Consider the following 22896-nt stretch of genomic DNA (forward strand, 5'->3'; position numbering starts at 1 on the left):
ACTAGATTGGCATTATATGAAGGCTGCACACTAACTGCTGAAAGAAAGAAATAGCTTCAGGACGGACAGGAGTAACACTTAGTTTAAAGTGTCAATGAAAACAATAAAAGCTTTTAGGAGATACAGGACCAGCAGTGTTTGTTGTACAGTGAACACTTTGTTTGTTTTGAAACAAAAGTATACTATCCCAGCAGTGCCCTTTAGAAAAGAAAGAAGATTATACACAGACTGAGACAACAAATACACAATGAAAAATGGGCTGTGTGATGTAAATGTAATACAATGATGTTATTGTATTATAAACATATTATTCTCCCATAAAACACAATTACACCTCATTCGGTCAATTCTGTTTTATAGTATACCAACTGTTCAGCGCTCACCTCCGGGCAGAACATCTCAAATCCTCAACCTCTCCTTTTATCAAAACCAGAAGTATTGGAAGCCGCCGGCCTAAGCAAGGCTGCGATCTGGTTCAGTTACATAGAGACATAAAGTCCCAAAAGAGGAAGAAAAACACTCAAAGACAATTTGGTCAAAGCACCTGATCTCGACTGGAATGTATTAGGTGTCACCCCCCCATAGATGCTTGGTACCCTACCAAATTGTATTCCTTACACCGCTTCTGTCTTGCTATTGCACCTGTTCTGAATTTGCAGGAAGGCAGAAAACACATACTATACACTAATGGGAGGAAGAGTATCACTCCGACTCAAATGACACCCTATCCTAATGGAAGCCCTCTGGGCCCTGGTCAAAAGTAGGGCACTATATAGGGAATAGAGTGGTGTTTGGGACGCATCCTATGCCAATTAGAAAAAGGAGGTAAATCAGATCAAACCACCCAACATGCAGCATTCTCACTGTGAATGAATTCAAATTGATTTCCCCAGCAAGGCCAATATTTTTTGGTCCTGCCTGCCACTAAAAGTCGGGCGATTTATCATCCAAACATCCTAAGCTAGGGTGAGGGGTTTTGTGTATAGGTACTCTTGGACCTCAGGACCAGTGGGTGTGATGTCCGGCCAGAGATAATATGGCTGTCTTGCCAAGAGCCCAAGCTGTGAACGCTTGTCTGAGAGTTACCGTAAATCCTTCTGCCTGCACCACTAAGAAGCTCAGAAAGCCACAGCCCTGCTATTCGCCACCCCTGTGGTCCTTTACAGGTAGCCTAGACTGACTTACAGACTGAACTATGATCTCCCTCCTCCATTTGTAAAAGGGAGCATTGCAAGGACAGACAAAGCTTTCAATGGATAAAGAATACTTGACTTATTCTGTATTATTATCCATAGGTGAAACCATGAGCAACAACTTTGCCTCATGGATAATGAAAAAATAAAATCATTCAAAAGCTTCTCTCTTAAAACATATACAATTCCTTTGGAAAGTATTCAGACCCCTTGACTTTTTCCACATTTTGTTAAGTTACAACCTTGTTAAAAAATAGTATTCAACTTCCTCATCAATCTACACACAATACCCCATAATGACATCACAATACCCCATAATGACATCACAATACCCCATAATGACAAAGCAAAAACAGGTTTGTAGAATTTTTTGCACATTTATTAAAAATGAAAAACAGAAATACCTTATTTACATAAGTATTCAGACCCTTTGCTATGAGACTCGAAACTGAGCTCAGGTGCATCCTGTTTCCATTGATCGTCCTTGTTTCCATTGTTTCTACTCCTTGATTGGAGTCCACCTGTGATAAATTCAATTGATTGGACATAATTTGGAAAGGCACACACCTGTCTATATAAGGTCCCACAGTTGACAGTGCATGTCAGAGACAAAAACCAAGCCATGAAGTCGAAGGAATTGTCCGTAGAGCTCCGAGATTGTGTCGAGGCACAGATCTGGGGAAGGGTACTAAAACAATTCTGCAGCATTGAAGGTCCCCAAGAACACAGTGACCTCTATCATTCTTAAATGGAACAAGTTTGGAACCAGGAAGACACTTCCTAGAGCTGGCCGCCCGGCCAAACTGAGCAATCGGGGAGAAGGGCCTTGACAAGGCACGTGACAACCCACTTGGAGTTTGCCAAAAGGCACCTAAAGGACTCTCAGACCGTGAGAAACAAGATTCTCCGGTCTGATGAAACCTTTGGCTTTGGCCTGAATGCCAGCGTCACGTCTGGAGGAAACCTGGCACCGACCCTACGGTGACGCATGGTGGCGGCAGCATCATGCTGTGGGGTGTTTTTCAGAGGCAGGGACTGTGAGACCAGTCAGGATCGAGGCAAAGATGATTGAAGCAAAGTACAGAGAGAACCTTGATGAAGATCTGCTCCAGAGTGCTGAAGACCTCAGACTGGGGCGAAGGTTCGACTTCCAACAGGAAGCACACAGCCAAAACAATGCAGGAATGGCTTCGGGACCAAGTCTTTTTATATTGTGTGTATAGTAATAAAGCAAAAAAAACTGTAATGTAACAAAATGTGGAAAAAGACAATACTTTCCAAATGCACAGTATATATGTATATACATCTTGAAGCTGTCTTGAATTGGAGGGAGCACTATCCATGTAACAAATGATTGTATAAAGGGCATGCCACTTTCAGAAAGCCTGTCTCCCGTTTTAGTACAGATGTAGGATCTTAATTTGACCAGTTTCTCACAACAGTAAAATAATCATGCGTCAAAAGGAAATGTGAACTATTGTGTGGATTATAATTAATGTATTTGTGTCGGGATTAATTCATTTCTAATGTTACAAATGTTAAAGTGGAAATTACAAAGTTTAGAAACCTTTTTAAACCTTGAATACACTACAACTTTACATTTTCTGTTATGCAGGAAATTTCCTACAACAACAGAGTGATCAAATTAAGATCCTACATCTGTAGCTGCTTGGTTCAGTCAATGGATCGTTATTCACTTCCTCTCGTAATTGTTTCTGGAATTGCTCTTTGTGTACACAAGTGTTTTCTTTGGCATTTTCATACAATGGTCTATATAGCATTCCTGGGTGCAAACGTTTTGTCAAGTACACCTGTTGGAAAAACCTTTTCAAATGTGTTTGGGTATCCTGAGACGCAGCAAACATCCTTGTTTCATAGAAAGAGAGGGAAAGTAAGAAAAAACATAATAATACTAATATTAACAATAATTGTACTAGTTGATTCGAAAAGCTCAGAAAATATATCTGTATTATGAAATTGTATCTGCAGCAATTTGTTCTAATTCTAATTCTAAAGTTCTAATGCTAACTGTATATTATCAGCGTTTGCTGCTGATAATTGTACCTTCTGCTATTTGCTATTTGATTTGATTTCTATGTGATTTATGTGATTTATTTTTATTCATAATTGTTATTAAAAAAATGACAATAATAATATTCTTATTTTCTAAGTGCACCTGTTTCCCTAGTTCATTTGACTTATTACTTCAGGAATTCAATTGTCATGGTATAATCAAGGGAGAACCTCAGATTTCAGATGCTCTCTATTTCTGTGACTTATATTAGAGATCACTCATGGCACACTGGCTCTGCATGGGAACTAAGGACGCGAAACAAGGAATTACCCAACTTTCAGTCCTTTGGATATCAAAGCCTGCCGTTTGGGAGGTAGGGTAGGAGGACAGGTAAGGTCCAACACTGCCCCCACCAGGAGTTCATCCCAGCAGGGTCCCAGGATCGAACCCTCCATCCCGACCTGTCGCAGCCTGGTCCTCAACCCCAAGCCATAGGGACAGAGAGGGAAGGTAGACTTGGGAGGTGGCAGATTGGGAAAGCTAGGGGAGGTCTTAATCAGGATGAGAGAGACAGCACACCCTTAGCTGCGTGTAACTAACTGCCATAACTGCACAGTGAATCCTTTCGCTCGCTGTCACGCCATCCTGCGACCACAGGATTGCAGTGTTTACTTAACAGCCGGTGCATAAGAGAAAGGTTGTATTCCAAATGGCACCCTATTCCCTATGTAGTGTGCTACTTTTGACCAGGGCCCATAGACCCTATTCCCTATGTAGTACACTACTTTTGACCAGGGCCCATAGACCATATTCTCTATGTAGTACACTACTTTTGACCAGGGCCCATAGACCCTATTCCCTATGTAGTACACTACTTTTGACCAGGGCCCATAGACCCTATTCCCTATGTAGTGCACTACTTTTGACCAGATCCCTATGGGCCCTGGTAAAAAAAAAAAAAAAACTGCACTATATAGCGAATAGAGTTCATTTTGGACGGACCTAAAAAGGGAAGACCACCGGCAGTTGCCACCCGTCGGGCACTGGGCAGGACCTGGGGCTCATCTTTGTTGAACGTGGCTGTGGTACCTGGCTGCCTCTCACCTCCCACTGGGCAGCCCGGACTGGAGACTATATTTAGCAACAAACTGAAAAAGAAAAACCCTCTCATTCTTAAAAAAGCTTTCTGTTTATGTTTCCATTGAGGCAGGCTGGGGGTTTAAAAGAGGTGAGAGGAGAGGAGGAGAGGTGAGACACTGGGCTGCACTTTAATGCTCTGACTAAGTGGTGATTTGATTTGCACAGGGTGGTGGTGGTGGTGGTGGTGATGATGGTGTAGATCAGTTTTTTCCCCCGCAGCATTCACGTGTAGATGTTGTGTCTGTACTGCAGACAGTCACTCTCTGGTTAGAGCTAGATCCTCTCCAAGCTCATCTCTTTACCTAAGCTGAGTACAAAAGCACAGGACCAGCCCGCACAATAAATGAAGCCTTAGACAACTTATTTCAAGAAAATGAAGGGACACATCCTGGACACATTTACATTACATTTCTTCTTCTTCTGTACATCCTGTCCAACAACATCGCATTTAAAGCGGCTGATTTTACATGTTGTAGGGTGTTTAAAATAACAAATATAATGGAATCGTTGGAGAGGAAAGTCAGGGGTTTGCAGCTCATTGAGCCACTGAGAGTCTTCAACCAAAACCACAGAAAATACCTGCTTTTAAAAGAAAGGGTTGAGGACAGCGACCAGTGTTGTCTTTCCTGCGAAACTTAAGTAAAAATAAATGAAAATAAAACTATTATTCTGCTCCAACCTCCCCAACATGTTTCTATGTCTGTCTTTCATAGGGATTGGGAGAAAGAAGACATTTGTCTGACATTCTTGGTCATTGGACAATAAAGTAATCTTATATTTCTAAGTTCTCAATCCATCTTTATAAGGATCGGATGGGATGCAGCAGTTTCTAAAGGAGGACATTTCTTTAAGATATAAGTTCCATGTTCTTGTTCACTCCTACACTGGGGTGATCTAATGTATGTGCGCTCCAGTCGAGAGACAATCCCTCTTTTCATGCCTCGCTTTCTTTCCATGTTTGATTCAGTGGTTCAGTGGGTGGTAAGACTCACAGTAAGAGCCTCACTGTGATTGGGGATGAGGAAGTTTGGCCTGGGAGCATGTTCCAATCCAAGGTGAGTAGGTGGCCTACCTACCGACGTAACTTATAGGAGATGACTGGTGTGTTCTGTTCACTCACTGCCATTAGTCTAAGTGCAGTAGTGTCAGTTAACTCGCCACTGGCACCAGGAGCACCAGGACTACTTAATGCCAGATGGAGGGAGCTGTCCTTGAAGTCTTCACAAGCAAGACATAGAGAAACAAACCCTTTATTCAGTAGAGGAGAGCGTAGAAAAAAAACGGATATCTTAGGAAGGTTACCACAAAGTGTAGGTTAAATCCCACATAGGAAAAGGGAGGGATAAAGGAGTTGGGGGGGGGGGGGGGGACTTCCAATTACATTCCAGAAGTGTATAAAAAAACACAATTTGGATGTTGCTGACTGTAATTTTTTATTGCGTTCAAAATACAGGCTGAGATATAAAACAAAGCGGTGGTTGTCACACTAAAGGGTCCTGCTGCTGAAGAGGTGTCGAATTACTGTACCTCAGCTGGATACGTGGGTGTTGGAAGCCAGGGGGTGAGGATGGAGCCAAACCCAGTAGACTTTGGCACATCGGTCCCCTTCACCGCTGGCACGGATCAACCTTGCTCGCTGTGAGGCTTCAGACCATCGATAGGCCTCTGGTGGATTGGCAACCGACTCCTACCGAGAAACCATGAAACCCATGTAAGGGCTTCACTGACTGACTCCCAAATATTGATATATGATGAAGAGGATCATTGTATTGGAAAACAAGTAAACATGACAACAACACTTGTCACTTCCTGTTGTAGGCTTATCTCCACCCAATCCCCTTGGAACTGACACTTGCAATGACATAACACTTCTTCTATGTTACAAATAGGTCAACACTAAACTAGAGAGAGGCCCGCCCAAACAGTACAATGAAGGAATGAAAAGTTTACGTTTTCAGGATTATATAAATAAAATAATAGCGGGAAAAATGCTATGCTGTTTTACCAGAGTGTGTGTTTTACCACAGGGTGTGTTTTACCACAGGGTGTGTTTTACCACAGGGTGTGTTTTACCAGAGCGTGTGTTTTACCACAGGGTGTGTTTTACCACAGGGTGTGTTTTACCAGAGCGTGTGTTTTACCACAGCGTGTGTTTTACCACAGGGTGTGTTTTACCAGAGTGTGTGTTTTACCACAGCGTGTGTTTTACCACAGGGTGTGTTTTACCAGAGTGTGTGTTTTACCAGAGTGTGTGTTTTACCAGAGTGTGTGTTTTACCACAGGGTGTGTTTTACCAGAGTGTGTGTTTTACCACAGGGTGTGTTTTACCACAGTGTGTGTTTTACCAGAGCGTGTGTTTTACCACAGGGTGTGTTTTACCACAGGGTGTGTTTTACCAGAGTGTGTGTTTTACCAGAGTGTGTGTTTTACCACAGGGTGTGTTTTACCACAGGGTGTGTTTTACCACAGGGTGTGTTTTACCACAGGGTGTGTTTTACCAGAGTGTGTGTTTTACCAGAGTGTGTGTTTTACCAGAGTGTGTGTTTTACCACAGGGTGTGTTTTACCACAGGGTGTGTTTTACCAGAGCGTGTGTTTTACCAGAGGGTGTGTTTTACCAGAGTGTGTGTTTTACCACAGCGTGTGTTTTACCACAGGGTGTGTTTTACCAGAGTGTGTGTTTTACCACAGGGTGTGTTTTACCAGAGTGTGTGTTTTACCAGAGTGTGTGTTTTACCAGAGGGTGTGTTTTACCACAGGGTGTGTTTTACCACAGGGTGTGTTTTACCAGAGGGTGTGTTTTACCAGAGTGTGTGTTTTACCACAGGGTGTGTTTTACCAGAGTGTGTGTTTTACCAGAGTGTGTGTTTTACCAGAGTGTGTGTTTTACCAGAGTGTGTGTTTTACCAGAGCGTGTGTTTTACCAGAGCGTGTGTTTTACCAGAGCGTGTGTTTTACCACAGGATGTGGTTTACCAGAACTTGTGTTTGCCTGCCTTGGCACATTGCATGAGCTTTAGACAGCTCAGAACTGAATGAAAGCTAATGACTGGACCAAACCTGTTCTGATAAATTCCTTTGAGTAAGCAAACTCTTGTTTAAGTAAGTACATACAGTACATTTATACAACGTTTTTGTTTATTTTTGGAGGGTTCATCCATACCAACGATCAAATCAAATCAAATCACATGTATTTATATAGCCCTCCGTACATCAGCTGATATCTCAAAGTGCTGTACAGAAACCCAGCCTAAAACCCAAACAGCAAGCAATGCAGGTGTAGAAGCACGGTGGCTAGGAAAAACTCCCTAGAAGGGCCAAAACCTAGGAAGAAACCGAGAGAGGAACAAGGCTAGGGGGGGTGGCAAGTCTTCTTCTGAACATGGCCAAGATGTTCAAATGTTCATAAATGACCAGCATGGTCAAATAATAATAATCACAGGCAGAACAGTTGAAACTGGAGCAGCAGCACGGCCAGGTGGACTGGGGACAGCAAGGAGTCATCATGTCAGGTAGTCCTGAGGCATGGTCCTAGGGCTCAGGTCCTCCGAGAGAGAGAAAGAAAGAGAGAATTAGAGAGAGCATACGTAAATTCACACAGGACACCGGATAGGACAGGATAAGTACTCCAGATATAACAAACTGACCCTAGCCCCCCGACACATAAACTACTGCAGCATAAATACTGGAGGCTGAGACAGGAGGGGTCAGGAGACACTGTGGCTCCATCCGAGGACACCCCCGGACAGGGCCAAACAGGAAGGATATAACCCCACCCACTTTGCCAAAGCACAGCCCCCACCCCACACCAACTTACCAAGGCCGAGTATAGCCCACGAAGTTCTCTGCCACGGCACAACCCAAGGGGGGGGGCGCCAACCCAAACAGGGTTGGCGCTGTCAATAAGCAAGGCAGTGACGAAACTGGCAAGACCATTGATGGCCTTGAGTGTAAACCCCCCCATAACCATTCAGTTAAACTATCCTCTTTATTTAACTTCTTAACTCAATTATAATTTCTTGTTATGCTGAAAAAGCAGTAATATTATCATTTGTTCCATCTTTGCTGTCGTCAAATGTATGTGTTTCTTTCTGTGGCCTATTGCAACTTCCCAATACCAGATTACCGGTGCTGGGGAGAAGAGAACAACCTATAGTTTAACTGGTAATTTAACTAAGTATTGCAGTAGTTTGGTGGTAGTTGCAATAAATTCAAATCTTGGGTAGTGTTTTTAGTAGTTAATAACTTTTTTGCCATGTAGCGGTGTAGCTAACTACTGGAACGACACACTACTTTTTTTGTTGCAAAAATCAAATATGGGTTTTTATGTTTAATAGGCCAAATGACACATTCTGTTAACTCAGATCTGACTCCAGAGTGACCAGTTCTTGCAATTTGTAGTCAGATTTCAGATTTAAATATATTTGGATGTACTTTGGATGTAGTGAACTTCTTTTTCAAAGTAACTTTAGTTCAGTAAACTATATTTTTCTCAATGGTAGCTATAGTGTAGGTTAACTTCTTCCAGTAATTGGAAGCTTGGTAAACTATATTTTTCTCAATGGTAGCTATAGTGTAGGTTAACTTCTTCCAGTAATTGGAAGCTTGGTAAACTATATTTTTCTCAATGGTAGCTATAGTGTAGGTTAACTTCTTCCAGTAATTGGTAGCTTGGTAAACTATATTTTTCTCAATGGTAGCTATAGTGTAGGTTAACTTCTTCCAGTAATTGGTAGCTTGGTAAACTATATTTTTCTCAATGGTAGCTATAGTGTAGGTTAACTTCTTCCAGTAATTGGAAGCTTGGTAAACTATATTTTTCTCAATGGTAGCTATAGTGTAGGTTAACTTCTTCCAGTAATTGGTAGCTTGGTAAACTATATTTTCAGAGTGTCTTCCCCAAAACTGCAGACCACCAATACCAGACATTTTTTTTTCTCATGCTCTTGAGATGAATTGAAAGCATTCATGTTTCATACACGGAACCTTGGAAAAATACTTTTCAACACTGACTTCCGTTTCACTGGGAGACCTTTATTATTTTTTAAACATAGAACTGTAGAATAAAGGAACATTCTTTTAAGGTGGCGATGTCCGATTTCCTCTATAACATTCAATGCTCCGTTTCAAAGTGCTTACTATTGCTTCTCTATGCAAACAACTCACTTCACGCTGTCCACTCTGATTGTGGGTGGGCAGTGGGCACCCATAGTTTCAACTGACTGACCAAATAAATCTGATCATTTTAAAACACATATTGAGAGTCTATGCTTGGCTTGTGATTCATGATCTGCTTTAAAATGAGAAAAAAATACATTATCGACATCTTTATTCCTTACGATCAAGATCATCTCTTCAACTACATGTAGGCAAAGGTCTCCAGCCATGCACCCCTGACAAGACTTTTATTATCAGCTATGGTAGATCCACTCTTCATCCACTTTCCATCCAATCTCCAATTCATTTCTTAATTGAAAATGTAGGCTGGAGCTATGCCAAAAAGGGGAGAGTGGGGTAAGTTTAGGTGTTTTTTAAATTCAGCATCACTCCCTCAAGGGAAATATAGTATTCTTTCTAACAAAGATGTCTACATATACAGTATTTCAGGATGTTATGTATCCCTGAAAATAATCAGAATCCTTTTAAATATTACAGTTTTGAAAACATAGCTTGTTCATAAAAAGTGGTCTCCCCCGGGTATGAGGTAAGTTGAGCCACTGGACAGGGTAAGTTAAGACACCTACACATGTATGTATTGAATGAAATATGACCACTACCTTTTAAAAACCATGTCTATCTTTATTTCCCAAACACAATTCAACACAATCACAATAACTTTTTTGTCTTTTAATCATTTTAATCATATTTTTAGCATTGTTTTAACACCTAACAAAAACTTAACACAGGCCAGGCCCTGTTATTACCTCTTATCCCATCGATAATGCCTTGCATTGTGCCTGGGAAGAGAAAACACTTCAATTTGCTCAACTTGCCATTGGCTCAACCATTGGTTCAACTTACCACGTAGCCATTGTCTCTGCTTTAGGACCTCATTTGAAGGTTATAGAGACCCTGACTTATGTAGAGAACAATCTACTTTGGTTAAGATACAAGCATCATGAAACCTCTAACATAAATTTGACTTGGTAAATATCTGTTTTTTGTACCTAACTTGCTGACCACTTTTTCCATGTAGTTTCCCACTGGGCACAGATGTCAGTTCATTTGGTAGACTTGTCAACTAACGTGAATTCAATGTGAAATCAAGAAAACATTTCACCATATCATTGGATTTAGGTCCAAAGTTGGTAATAAAAAAATACAAAATGCCCTTTCGTTGATTACTTTATGCAAATCCAATCAGTTTTCCACGTTGATTGAATGTCATCACATTATTTGGGTTGAAATGATGTGGAAACAACGTTGATTCAACCAGTTTTTGCCCGGTGGGTTCTTCCTTCACAGACTTCTTCCTTCACAGACACAGAAATGATGACTTCTTCCTAAATATTTGGTCAAATCATAAAATGTTGTTTATGGTTTCCTAGAAGCAAGGGTGGCTCAATTTACCCATTTGGCTCAACTTACCCCACTCTCCCCTACAGTGAAATGATAAACACATTGAGATGTTGACATCTCCCTCGATCTGGCCCAGTGTGACTGGGAGTGCTGCTTGTGTTTCTACTGAATGCTGGTTGATTTATTAGGTAGGGTTAACAGTGAGGCTCCAGACTCCAGGACGACTGGTGGCCTGCTCCGATGGAGGGTAGACTTGGGTTCAAATTCTATTTCAAATATTTCAAATACCTTGAGTGTTTGCCTTAGCCTGCCAGTAGTGCCAGATGGTGCCAGGGTTTGCCGTTTTGGGGCTATTCTATTGGACTGTTAAGCCAGGTGCACTCAATCTAGCCCAGCTCAATCGTGGCCAGCTAAAGGATTTGAAATGCATTGTATTTGAACCTCAGTCTGCTGCTCCGGTAGAGGGCTGCTGGGCCAGGCTGGTGAGCTCAGAGTCCAGGCATCAAGGATGGAGAGGAGAGGATGGAGAGAGAGAGAGGGAAACGGACAGAGCCAGAGGGCAGGCTGATGCCATGGCTGCCACCGGCACATCACAGCACAGGAGTCTTTTGAGAAAAGTATTTTGCTCTTTGGCTTTTCCATGCATCCGCCGTGGCAGTTGGTTCGGTGTTCATTCAACCATGTGATGCGACCGGAGGGCAGCGCTTAAGAGACGGAGCAGAAGCTGGTCTGACTGCTTGCCCTGCCTGACTGAGGGTTCCTGGGCCAAGTTAAGCACGGAAATATTTATTTCCTGTTCATTCAAGAGCTTTCCAGGTTACCCTCTCTCTGTTCATCCTGAGGTACCGGCCAGCCACTCGGTTCAACCGTGTCAGTCAGCCACAGGACTGTAGGCTATGTATGGTCAACTGGGTTCGTGGCTTGGTTAAACCATGTAACGGCAGGTAGCCAGGCAGTTAGAGAGGCGAGCCAGCAACTGGAACTGGACGGTTTGCCAGTTTAAATCCCTGGTCCGACAGGAACAAATCTGTCAGGAAGTGAGTTGGTAGGGTTGCTGGTATCAATTCCTAGATGCCATTGCCTGCTGTTGTGTCCCTGAGCAAGGCACCTACAACCCACCCTCACAACAGCTCCCTGTTGTCCCAGTGTGGCAGCCCCCCACACTGCCAAATAAAACAAACTGTATTTGTATGTGTGTCTTTCAAAGGGGTTGGGTTAAAAGCAGAAGTAACATTTTTGGTTGGACCTTGTGTGCAATTCACCAATAAAGTGATCTCAATCTTAATGTAGGTCGGCCATATTAATTTATGTTTGTTCAGTGAAGGTTTGAGACATGGTTACCATGGTTGGGTGAAGGGTTTAACTGTTTGTCTGAATTACCGTTGAGAATTTCAGTGATATGTTGCTTACACGTCTGTTGTTCCTTTTCAATAACATTTAGCATGCTCAGAATCTCCATTAAAATAACTTTACAGTCCAGGACTAGGAGTAATCTCTGTCCCGGAAACAGGCCCATAGAATTCAATCAAAGACTCTTTAGCTATGGCTATTATATCAGCTGTCGCCTACATAAGGAGACATTCACTTAGCAGGGTGGTTTTTTGTTGGCCAGAGTAAAAGTTCCCTTAATTGTGCTGCAGGTATTGAGTTGCTGAGGGACGCTGGGAGGCTGAACTGCATAAGGTTGTCTCGGAGAGCCAGGTCTGTGCTGGGGGACACGAGATGGATTTATGTTTGGTCAGGGCTGCTGGGCTGGTGATTGTGTTTGGCGTACAGCACTGTAGCTCTCCTGGCACCGGCTAAGCTTAGGTATGCACATAGGGCCCGTGATCTCTTAAATTACAGCAAGGAGGATAAAAGATTTGCAGGGTTGAAATCTCTAACTCCTGTACTAATGTCTACTGGGATGTGAGCTGGTCAGGGGTAACTTTAGGCCGTGTATTCAAAAGGTGTCTCAGAGTAGGAGTGCTGATCTAAGATCAGATCCTCTTTGTCCATGTAATCTTATTGATTATGATCCTTGATGGTAAAACTGATCCAATATCAGAACTCAGTGAGACTTTTGTGAATATGGGCCTACATCTTGAATATGTATTGGGTAGTGTTGACCCTTGCATAGTATTTATTAGATATGACTCCATTACACTAGGAATAGATGTTTCGTTCACACTTCAGTTTTCCTCTAAAGGGTGCTAATTTTAAAAACTCACAAAAGCTCTGACGAAGGCCGTGAGGTCGATACGTAAAGCTTATTAAAGAGCAGTGATACTACCAAGAGCAGTGATATTACCAAGAGCAGTGATACTACCAAGAGCAGTGACACTACCAAGAGCAGTGACACTACCAAGAGCAGTGACACTACCAAGAGCAGTGATACTACCAAGAGCAGTGATACTACCAAGAGCAGTGACACTACCAAGAGCAGTGATACTACCAAGAGCAGTGATACTACCAAGAGCAGTGACACTACCAAGAGCAGTGATACTACCAAGAGCAGTGACACTACCAAGAGCAGTGACACTACCAAGAGCAGTGATACTACCAAGAGCAGTGATACTACCAAGAGCAGTGATACTACCAAGAGCAGTGACACTACCAAGAGCAGTGATACTACCAAGAGCAGTGACACTACCAAGAGCAGTGATACTACCAAGAGCAGTGACACTACCAAGAGCAGTGATACTACCAAGAGCAGTGACACTACCAAGAGCAGTGATACTACCAAGAGTAGTGACACTACCAAGAGCAGTGATACTACCAAGAGCAGTGACACTACCAAGAGCAATGACACTACCAAGAGCAGTGATACTACCAAGTGCAGTGACACTACCAAGAGCAGTGATATTACCAAGAGCAGTGATACTACCAAGAGCAGTGATACTACCAAGAGCAGTGACACTACCAAGAGCAGTGACACTACCAAGAGCAGTGATACTACCAAGAGCAGTGACACTACCAAGAGCAGTGACACTACCAAGAGCAGTGATACTACCAAGTGCAGTGACACTACCAAGAGCAGTGACACTACCAAGAGCAGTGATACTACCAAGTGCAGTGATACTGTCAAGAGCAGTGTGCCGGTTTCTTCTTTTTTCTAATTGTATTCAACTGTTACCATGCACCTGCAAAAAATATATCTTAGATTTGCGAGTGCCTTTTGAATTTTGAATGCTCGAAATTACCTAACACGTCATGCCATACCCTGCCGGTGGCCTTGACAGGGATTTTAAAAAAGAAAATGTTTTATTCCTTTTGAGACTTGAAAGTTCACCTAACATTTGTCTGATCTGAAGCAACCCAGTGCACACAGACATGAGGTGTGTTTTCTGTATTCGACAGCCAAACAAAACTGGTATAAAACATTTTTTGAAACTATAATAACAATAATGCAAGTATATGGGGCACTTAGTTGGTATGGTGCCAATGAGTGGAGAGCCATATGAGCATCAACAGATGGGCTAAGAGAGAATCTCAGTTTCCCCTGCAGAGAGAAATGTCTACAACTAAGTGTGTGTCCTTTATGTACAGTTAGTTTGAATTGTCAACAGACGTAAATATACTGTGTGAGCAGCAGACTGAGTTGAACCACTACTGGATGGCTGGATGGCTGTTCTTAGGCCAGGACACACAAATCTCCTCTTCAGCTCATGTGAAACGAAACGCAGTCAGAGTGCCGGCGCCCGCATCCTACCCTCCCTCCCACCCTCCCTCCATCCTAGCTCCGTACCTCCCTCCCTCCATCCTACCCTCCCTCCCTCCCTCCCTCCATCCTACCCTCCCTCCCTCCCTCCATCCTACCCTCCCTCCCACCTACCCTCCCACCCTCCCTCCCTCCATCCTACCCTCCCTCCCACCCTCCCTCCATCCTACCCTCCCTCCCACCCTCCCTCCATCCTACCCTCCCTCCCACCATCCCTCCATCCTAGCTCCGTACCTCCCTCTGGAACAGGAAACGACAGGGTCTGATCTTAATTAGCTTGGCAGTTATGAATGACATCCTCAGTGGATTAAGGGGATTGTTGTTGTTATAGGTTTGTGTAGGGAGCAGGGAAAATGTCTCAACAACCAACCATTCTGATTCAGTTATTGTATAGTGGTGATACACACACATGCACACACACACATCTTGAGTGTTGTGTATCCAGTGCCACGGAACTGTTGAAACCCACCCAGGCATGATCAGGATCACACAAGGGGCCATATTCAATCAAACATCAAACCCGGTAAATGGGAGATTTGGGATATCAGAAAACAAATTAGTAGATTACCTGTAGGTTACACACATAACGAACATAGTGTAAAGAATGTGGACTCCACTTGTAAACTCTATTCCTTGTGCAATGTACCCAGGGCCACCCCTAGCCTTTTGGGGGCCCTAAGCGATTTTTGTTTGGAGGGGCCCCACCTCACGGGCATAACATTACCGTGCCCCCACCCCTCTTGGCAGTGGATACTTTTTTTCAGTGTTAAATGTATTTCCTGCAACTCTGCACATTTTGCCATCGGGTGTAGAGAAAATGTTTTCGTTTTATAACTAATTTCATGCAATTCTACACATTTTGCCATGAGGTGAAGAACTGCTGATGCACTACCAAATTTTGCATCTTGTGTTTTCTACTTTTGCAACTCTCAACAATAAATTGAGACTCAGAGTGAGTTCGGCCGTACGCGTAGTCTGCATATAGGCAGAGGCGGCACTGAATGTACCTGGCTGTCTCCATAAAAATATAAAAGTGCTTTCATCAAGTTCGACCATTTACATTTTACATCTTCTATCAATTTCACCAGTATTTATTTTGTTGTGTCAGTGGAATTGGATCAGACACATTCACTGGGTGGTAAAAGGTAGAGGTTTCCTATGCTCCTAACGCAGCGGCGGTTGGCTCGATTGGGATTCAGAAATGCTTAAAATCCAAGATAAACTGGACCAAGGACAGAGTCTTATGTTCAACATTTTTCCAAATGATCAAAAAAACTCATTGGATCTTTGAGTTGGATTTCAGTCAAGACCTCATCCGAGTCCCCACCCATCATGCTGTTACATTCTTGAATATGGAGACTTTCTGAGTATATGAATCTTATCTGAGCTCATCTGAGACTATACAACTCTAATTATAAGGTTTATAATAATGTTATGCCTCTCTATGACACACTTAGTCACGATAATACTAGGATGATAATAATGTGTTGTAAGTGTGTCATAAAAGTCAAGTCTTATCATGCATTATACCTACAGGCTTTAAGTATAGGTCACAGAGAGCCTAAACATCTCCCATATCTGGAGACAAACAAATTCACTGACAAAGCTAAAAGATGACAATCTCTGCATGCTCAGATGAAGGTCTTCATGACTGAAAGTTTGAACTTTAGACTCATTGAATGTGCATTGATCTAAGTGCGCAGAGACTCTTCTACAATTTAATCAGGTGGGGAAATATGAGAGAGGTTCAGTAAGTTCAGTATGAACACTATTGAAAAATCTTTATCTAGCCTCGAGAGGTTACAAACATTCATCCCAAAATATATATTATTAGCTATTCACAATCACTGTATGGTACTGTAGCCTAAGAGAGCAATGTCCTTATACAGTATTTCATTTTTACATGAACTCATTGTGAAAACGTGAACGTTGATAATTGCAGTCTCCACTTTGATCATTTTTCAGAGGGCACGACTGATATGCTTAAGGAGGTACTTCCTGTGATTCTTGGCCCGCCGCGTATTTTCTGTGTACATGACATACAAAGAAAACTTAAGAGGTGTTTCTCAAGGGCTCAACATGTTTTATGCTTACACCCCATTGGCAAGTCGGCTATGGAAAACCTGAACTATAAACTTCAAGCACTGCATTCTGTGTGGTTTGAGGCTGAAGGCTGAGGTGGGCTGAGGATCCGTTGCTTGGTTTCTACGGTAGCAGCAGCATCCCAGAAAGGCCAGGGTTGTGTCCCAAATGGCTCTCTATTCCCGGTATAGTGCACCACTTTTGACCAGGGCCCAATGGGCTCCAGTGCACTATAGGGAATAAGGTGCCATTTGGGATGCAGCCCAGGTCTAGGGGCAACGCTCTGCCACCTCAAACCACTGTCGCCATGGCATCATAGGGCCTTCACCACCACAGAGTTTAAAGGCTTGGCAACTGGCGTGCCCTGAAGACTGGAGCCAGACAGTGGTCAAAAATATTTTTCTATGACTGTGCTCTCTCTCTCTCTCTCAGCTGGTCAAATTAGCCATGGGCATTTATTTCCTTGTGAGATAAGGAGTGACCTCTTATCTTACCTTAATTTATCATTTATACTTCAGAACGATCTGACCAGCGTGTGCATTATGTTAAGAATATTCCTATGTACGCCTGTGTCAAACAATGTTTATAACGTTTAATGTAACACTGTTATAACAGCTTTCCTTTGTCACTTATAGTCTGTGAATTGTGAAGTGCTTCGGGGGCTGCTCTCACGGAACCCTGGTTTAGAGACTCAACCATATAGTGGATAACACTGCCATCTTCAGATGGGGATGCAGAGTTTCATCATCAGTGTTATAAAATTGGAAATTACCTCTCATGTCATTATAAAGGACTTTTAAACTATACCAAAAATCAATCTGGGCAGAAATTAAGACGACATACTATTTTGACTGCTGACTAGGCCTACTGATGTTGAAGCTCCTCTTTCTTTGTGGCAGGTGCAGCTGTTATTTTCAAGACCGACCAATCACCATCTAGTTTATAGCTCATTGCGGTCTACCGTCCAATAGCTCTCCTCTTTGTTGCCGAAGCTTGGTATTAACTGGTTTACGACTGCGGACAGACAGACTCAAATAGGCCGGGATTTAACTAATAGGGCATACAGTTCTTTAAATAGTTTTAAATCCGTATTTACTTGTTGAGTTTAAATATACAATTAAATTGCATCTGTATTTTTGCTAAATAATCGCAGCCTGAGACAAGCGATCGGAGGTGAATATATCTGAAGATTTAAAAAAGTAACTAAACCGGATAGCTTGTTCATGCTAGCTAAATTAAATCGCTGGGCGCCAGTCTTTTCATTTGCCGACATTGCTAGCTCTGCACGTTTCCTTGTTGTTGTTGTTGTTAGCGACCGAGTTTGCTAACCGCTACATTTCAGCATTACTTGCTAGCTACAAGAAGAAAGCAATCAGGCATGGCGGAATTCCTCGAAGATCCGTCTGTTCTCACTAAGGATAAGCTCAAAAGTGAGCTCACGGCCAACCATGTCCCACTTCCCAGCTCCGAACAGAAGAAAGACGTCTACGTTCAGTTGTACCTGAAAAATCTGACCGTTCAGAACAAGAAATGTCCACCATCTGTAGACACGTTCTCCAGTGATGAAGAATTGCCTGCCCCTGTAGTCTCCAACAAGAGCCGATCTGGAAGAGTAAGTCATGAAATGTTTATGTTATAAATGGTTATTACAGTGCTATGAGTGTAAATGTATATTCTAATCTTAGTCATAATGCATTAAATCACTAGATACCTGTGTTGTAAAATGAAGGTGATGTTATTTCCGTGAAATATACACTTAACTATTTTGTTCCCTCCAAGTCATGCCTTGAATTGGTTCTCTAATGGATGTGTTAAGAACAAATTCTTATTTTCAATGACGGCCTAGGAACAGTGGGTTAACTGCCTGTTCAGGGGCAGAACGACAGATTTGTATCTTGTCAGCTCGGGGATTTGATCTTGCAACCTTGCGGTTACTAGTCCAACACTCTAACCACTAGGCTACCTGCTGCCCCAAGGTGGTAGATAAAGTTAGATAGGCTAATATTTGGTCTCTATTAGATAATCTAATTAACCATAATCAATCCATAGAAAGCTACCCGAAAGACAGACAAGCCTCGCTCAGAAGAAGTGGAAGTCACAGACCTCACCGATGCAAGTTTAAAAGATGAGCTGTTGAAGCATGGAGTCAACACTGGGCCCATAGTTGGTGAGTCCTGCTTATGTCTCTCACTTGTCTAAGGTGTCCTCCTCTCCTTCGTCTGCACTGATTGGAGAAGAGAAGTGAAAGCGAAATGGCAGAAGCCTACTGAGGAATCTCCTTTCACCTCGTCAGTTCTTTCAAACCTGTGCAGATGAAGGAAAGGAGACGAGGAGAGGAAGCCACTTGAGACTATGGAGGTGTGTGCACCAACAGACTCAGACAAGCGGAAATATATTTTTTTATCCACAGTTCACTTCATCCCTAACTGGTTTCCTTTGCCTTTCCCTCAGGCTCCACCAGGAAGCTTTATGAGAAAAAGCTTCAGAAGCTACTGGATACACCTGCAGCTGAGACTACGCCCAGCCCACCTGAAACTGCCACAGTTAACGCTGCAGCCAAGGCGGATGGCAACCAGAACGGCAACACATACTCTGGCCAGTACAGTGACAAGGAGGAAGGTGAGAGCAATCATCTTACCACTGCACAAGAACATGCACCATTAATTAGGCAGCTCACCTATACAAATAAAGTTAATTCAGGGTTGGGATCAATTCCATTTCAATTCAGGAAGTAGGCCTAAAACTGAAAAGCAATGAGGAAAATGTTAATTTCAGTCCTCTCCCTGAATTGAAATGGAATGGATCTTTTTTACTTTATAATGTTTGACTGTCAGTTTAGATGCCTTGATTCTCACTGACTCATGTTGGCTTTGCCTGTGCCAGATGAGATAGGTACCGCTACGGAACCAGAGCCTGTTCCTGTTGTGGAGAAGCCTGTGTGGAGCAGGGGGAAGACTCCTGTCACTGTTAGGAACAGCAGCAGACGGAGCAGCAAGGTAAGCCTTCCAGTTCAACTTTATTTTCCATATAGAATAAATAATAAATAAATAATAATATAATAATAACATCTTAAAACATACAATGGAAATCAGAGCTCTCACATTAAAACCGCTTTCGTCTTCAACAGCAAGAAAGTTCACTGCAAATATGTGCAAATAACATTATCTTGCATCCATAAACTCCAGCCTCTCAATCATCTGTTGCTATTGTCAATGTTCACAGCTACAGGTGGTGGAGGTGAGCCTAGCAACGGGCGACCAGACCCCTAAGAAGACGAGGGAGAATGTTGAAGAGATTCTCGCTAATGAGATCTTTTCACCCACAGGCATCAGGTATGTCTGTTGACATTTCACTTCATCAGCAAAGTAGCCTTGAAGAATGGTTGTTTTTTTCCAGAAAGATTAAATATAATTTTGGGAAAGTACTTATCTTTCCAGTAGGCCTGGCACAATTACTGTATAACCATGTAATCCACAGTTATGAATGAATGACTGTCATGAAAATAAAATAACTGTCATAACCGCAACAACAACAAAAATGAAGTAACAAACAGCTGACTGGAGACGGGGTGGCTAGGTATTCGCGTGGTTGAGTCCGTTTCTACGGTAACATGGACTCTTAACAACGTAATGAATCTCTGTTTCTCCTTTCTGAAACAAACAAGGTGACACAGAAATGTCATGTATGGTAGCTCATGCAGTCAGGAGTGGAGGACAGGAAAGAATGTGTGTAATAATAATATCTAACATTTCTTGCTATCCGAATGGTTAATGCGGAGACTTGCGGTCATTTGGCTGGCCAATTAACGTCATCCAAAATTCCATGACCTTCACAGTCCTACTTTTCAGTGATATTTAAAGCAGTAGATTTAAATTACTTTAGTCACTCAACTCATCCTCTATTCCCTCTCTCCCCAGCGCCAGCTGCAGGCGACCTATTCGCGGCGCGGCGGGCCGACCGGTCAAACCCAGCAACTACTGGCTGAACGAGTCTCTCTTGGAGCGCTCCATCTATACAGAGTCTTATTCTGGATGCAGCTCCTTGGGCTCCAACGTGCCGGCCAGGCCCGGCTTCCTCTCTGTACTATTAAAGCTCATGGTACTCGTCACTGTAGCTGGGTCCATCTACTTCGCCATTCAGCACCTCGATGCAGATCAGGTTCAGTCCTTCAAGGGAATGCTAACCGACGCCAAGGGTCTCCTAAACAGCGCTAAGGGTCACCTGTGTAGCACGGTTGATAAGGTGGTGGATGCCGTGTTGGATAATGTGATTGTGCCGCTGGGTATCGGGGGAGGAAGCAGCCAAGGTGCAGAAGCAGAGAGTGGCGGCCGGTAAGCAGTCCACCATCTCCACCCTGCTTTCTTTTTGTTGTTGTATTATTTTACCGTTATTTTACCAGGTTGTCCAATTGAGGTCAGATCCCTGGTTATTCAACAGACCACCTGGCCACTGCTCTGCCATCCACACCTCACTAGCTCACCACACCCCCTCCATCGTCATCCTCTGGTCACCACCTTGGAGGACTGACTGACTGACTTTTAATCTGGGCTGGTAGACTATCATCCTGTCCCCTCCTTGTTCACTTTTCCTCACCCCACATGAGGAGGGCAGGAGGGGTAATTCAACCCAACCAACACCAGCTTCCTGGAAAACCAACACTGTCTTGCCAAGACAGTCTAAAGAGACTGGTTTTTATTATGAAGTTGTTTTTAATCGTAGTGTGAAGTCTTATGTTGTGTATCCTTTGTGTGTGTATTTTTAGAAAGGACAGACAAATCGTACGCATGGTTGTAGTTTTTTGAAGGACATGTTTCTCGTTTTTGGAGTGTCTGTGGTGTCAGGTGTTTTTCTGATGGTGAAGTGCATGCACAGTGATAGCACTTAGTGCCAGTGTAGGTGTCAATTCCATTTAAAATCCAGTCAATTCAGAAAGTAAACAATTCCAAATGTTCCTCATTAAAAAGCATGGAAGAGAATTGGAATTCCAGTGTACTTCCTGAATCGACTGGAATTTACATGGAATTTACCTCAACCCTGCTTAGTGCCCTCCCACTAATTCAAGCACATAGAAATGATATTAATTACAGAAACATTTACAAGTATTTCTGTATTGGTTTTTGAATATACACTAGTAGTAACAATAAAGCTAGGTAGAATAATGGTGCTCAGGTCTATTCTAATCTGCTCTAAATTAATCTGATCAGTGCTGGGAGGAGTGACAGTGTCCAATAGTGTAACTTCAGGTCTTGTCACTGTATGAGGAAAAACCCTTATTTTCAAGCTATAAAGGTTATAAAACTGATTTTCTTTGGTTAAATTGCTCTTTTTTGGTATATGCTGCAGTAACTAAGTGGTCTGACCTGTGAATGGCTCATGATGGCACCTGACTTGAGGGGCAGTGACCCAAATCCCAGTATTAGCTTTGTGAGTTTGTGTGAGTTTACGTACATGTTTCATTTAGTAGTGATTTGTTGTGCTAAAGATTCCAGATCTTCCAGTCCCATCTACCGGGTCATGTTCAGTAAGGGCACCGTAGCAAAATGGGTATAATCCTCTCTGTTTTAATGTGTGTTTTCCCTGTTTGTTGCCTAAGGAACATAACCCAAGACTGGCTGTCTTTTTTAGTGCACCCACACTGCCCTTCTAAGCGGTTCTGCACACTACTGATCTGGGAAAAATAACGTTTTTGCAATAGGTAGTTGAGCAAATATACGAGTTAACAATGTATTCTATTTTGTTACTTGGATTATAAATTGATATTTACTCTGCCTCATGTACACTTCATTGTCATAGAAGAGGTAACACTAACAATTGCCTGAGGAGAGACAAATGGTAATATTGATAGCAACTTAACTTATGTTGACCATTCATAGAATTTTGATGTCAAGATGTTGACATTTTTTGTCCAGTGTTGAAAATAAGTATTTTTTTTCATTTCTGTATTTTTCTCATGTGAATTGTTAATGTTGGTTTTTTGTCTAGGTGAAAGTGAAATTTAAAAAACAAACAAAAAATGCTATCCTAAAACTGAACCTCTTTGTTGACTTGTGGTTACACAGTGAATACAGTATATTAAAGATGAAATGTTTGTTACTTTGATCAGGCAGCTAGCTTCCCAACGATGGATTGTGGGGGTAAGGATTTTGAATCTGTTTTTATTTAAAATACTATCATGAAATAAATGTGGTAATTCAATTGTCTCCCCGTGGTTTTCTTTATTGAGGTTTGTACACTGTTCGATGGACAGCTA

The 22896-nt window shown here is 42.5% G+C and overlaps 1 protein-coding gene across 1 annotated transcript; it reads left to right on the forward strand.

The window, feature by feature from the left end:
* Positions 1-17628: 17628 nt before the first annotated feature.
* On the forward strand, positions 17629-22846 carry LOC109867349 (lamina-associated polypeptide 2). The gene is made up of 6 exons (XM_020456469.2): positions 17629-18258; positions 18696-18813; positions 19098-19265; positions 19530-19642; positions 19869-19978; positions 20564-22846. The coding sequence occupies exons 1-6, from the start codon at positions 18025-18027 to the stop codon at positions 20979-20981; spliced, it is 1161 nt and encodes a 386-aa protein (XP_020312058.1). The 5' UTR covers positions 17629-18024; the 3' UTR covers positions 20982-22846.
* Positions 22847-22896: the final 50 nt, after the last annotated feature.

This window comes from Oncorhynchus kisutch, linkage group LG22, assembly GCF_002021735.2.
Source record: "Oncorhynchus kisutch isolate 150728-3 linkage group LG22, Okis_V2, whole genome shotgun sequence".
NCBI lineage: Eukaryota > Metazoa > Chordata > Actinopteri > Salmoniformes > Salmonidae > Oncorhynchus > Oncorhynchus kisutch.

What these genes read in the sequence shown, in the direction of transcription:
- LOC109867349 (XM_020456469.2), top strand. Translation starts at nt 18,025, where the DNA reads ATGGCGGAATTCCTCGAAGATCCGTCTGTTCTCACTAAGGATAAGCTC. An exon ending in ACAAGAGCCGATCTGGAAGA is followed by an intron (nt 18,259 to 18,695) that starts GTAAGTCATGAA and finishes ATCAATCCATAG; the next exon opens with AAAGCTACCCGAAAGACAGA. An exon ending in TTTTCACCCACAGGCATCAG is followed by an intron (nt 19,979 to 20,563) that starts GTATGTCTGTTG and finishes CTCTCTCCCCAG; the next exon opens with CGCCAGCTGCAGGCGACCTA.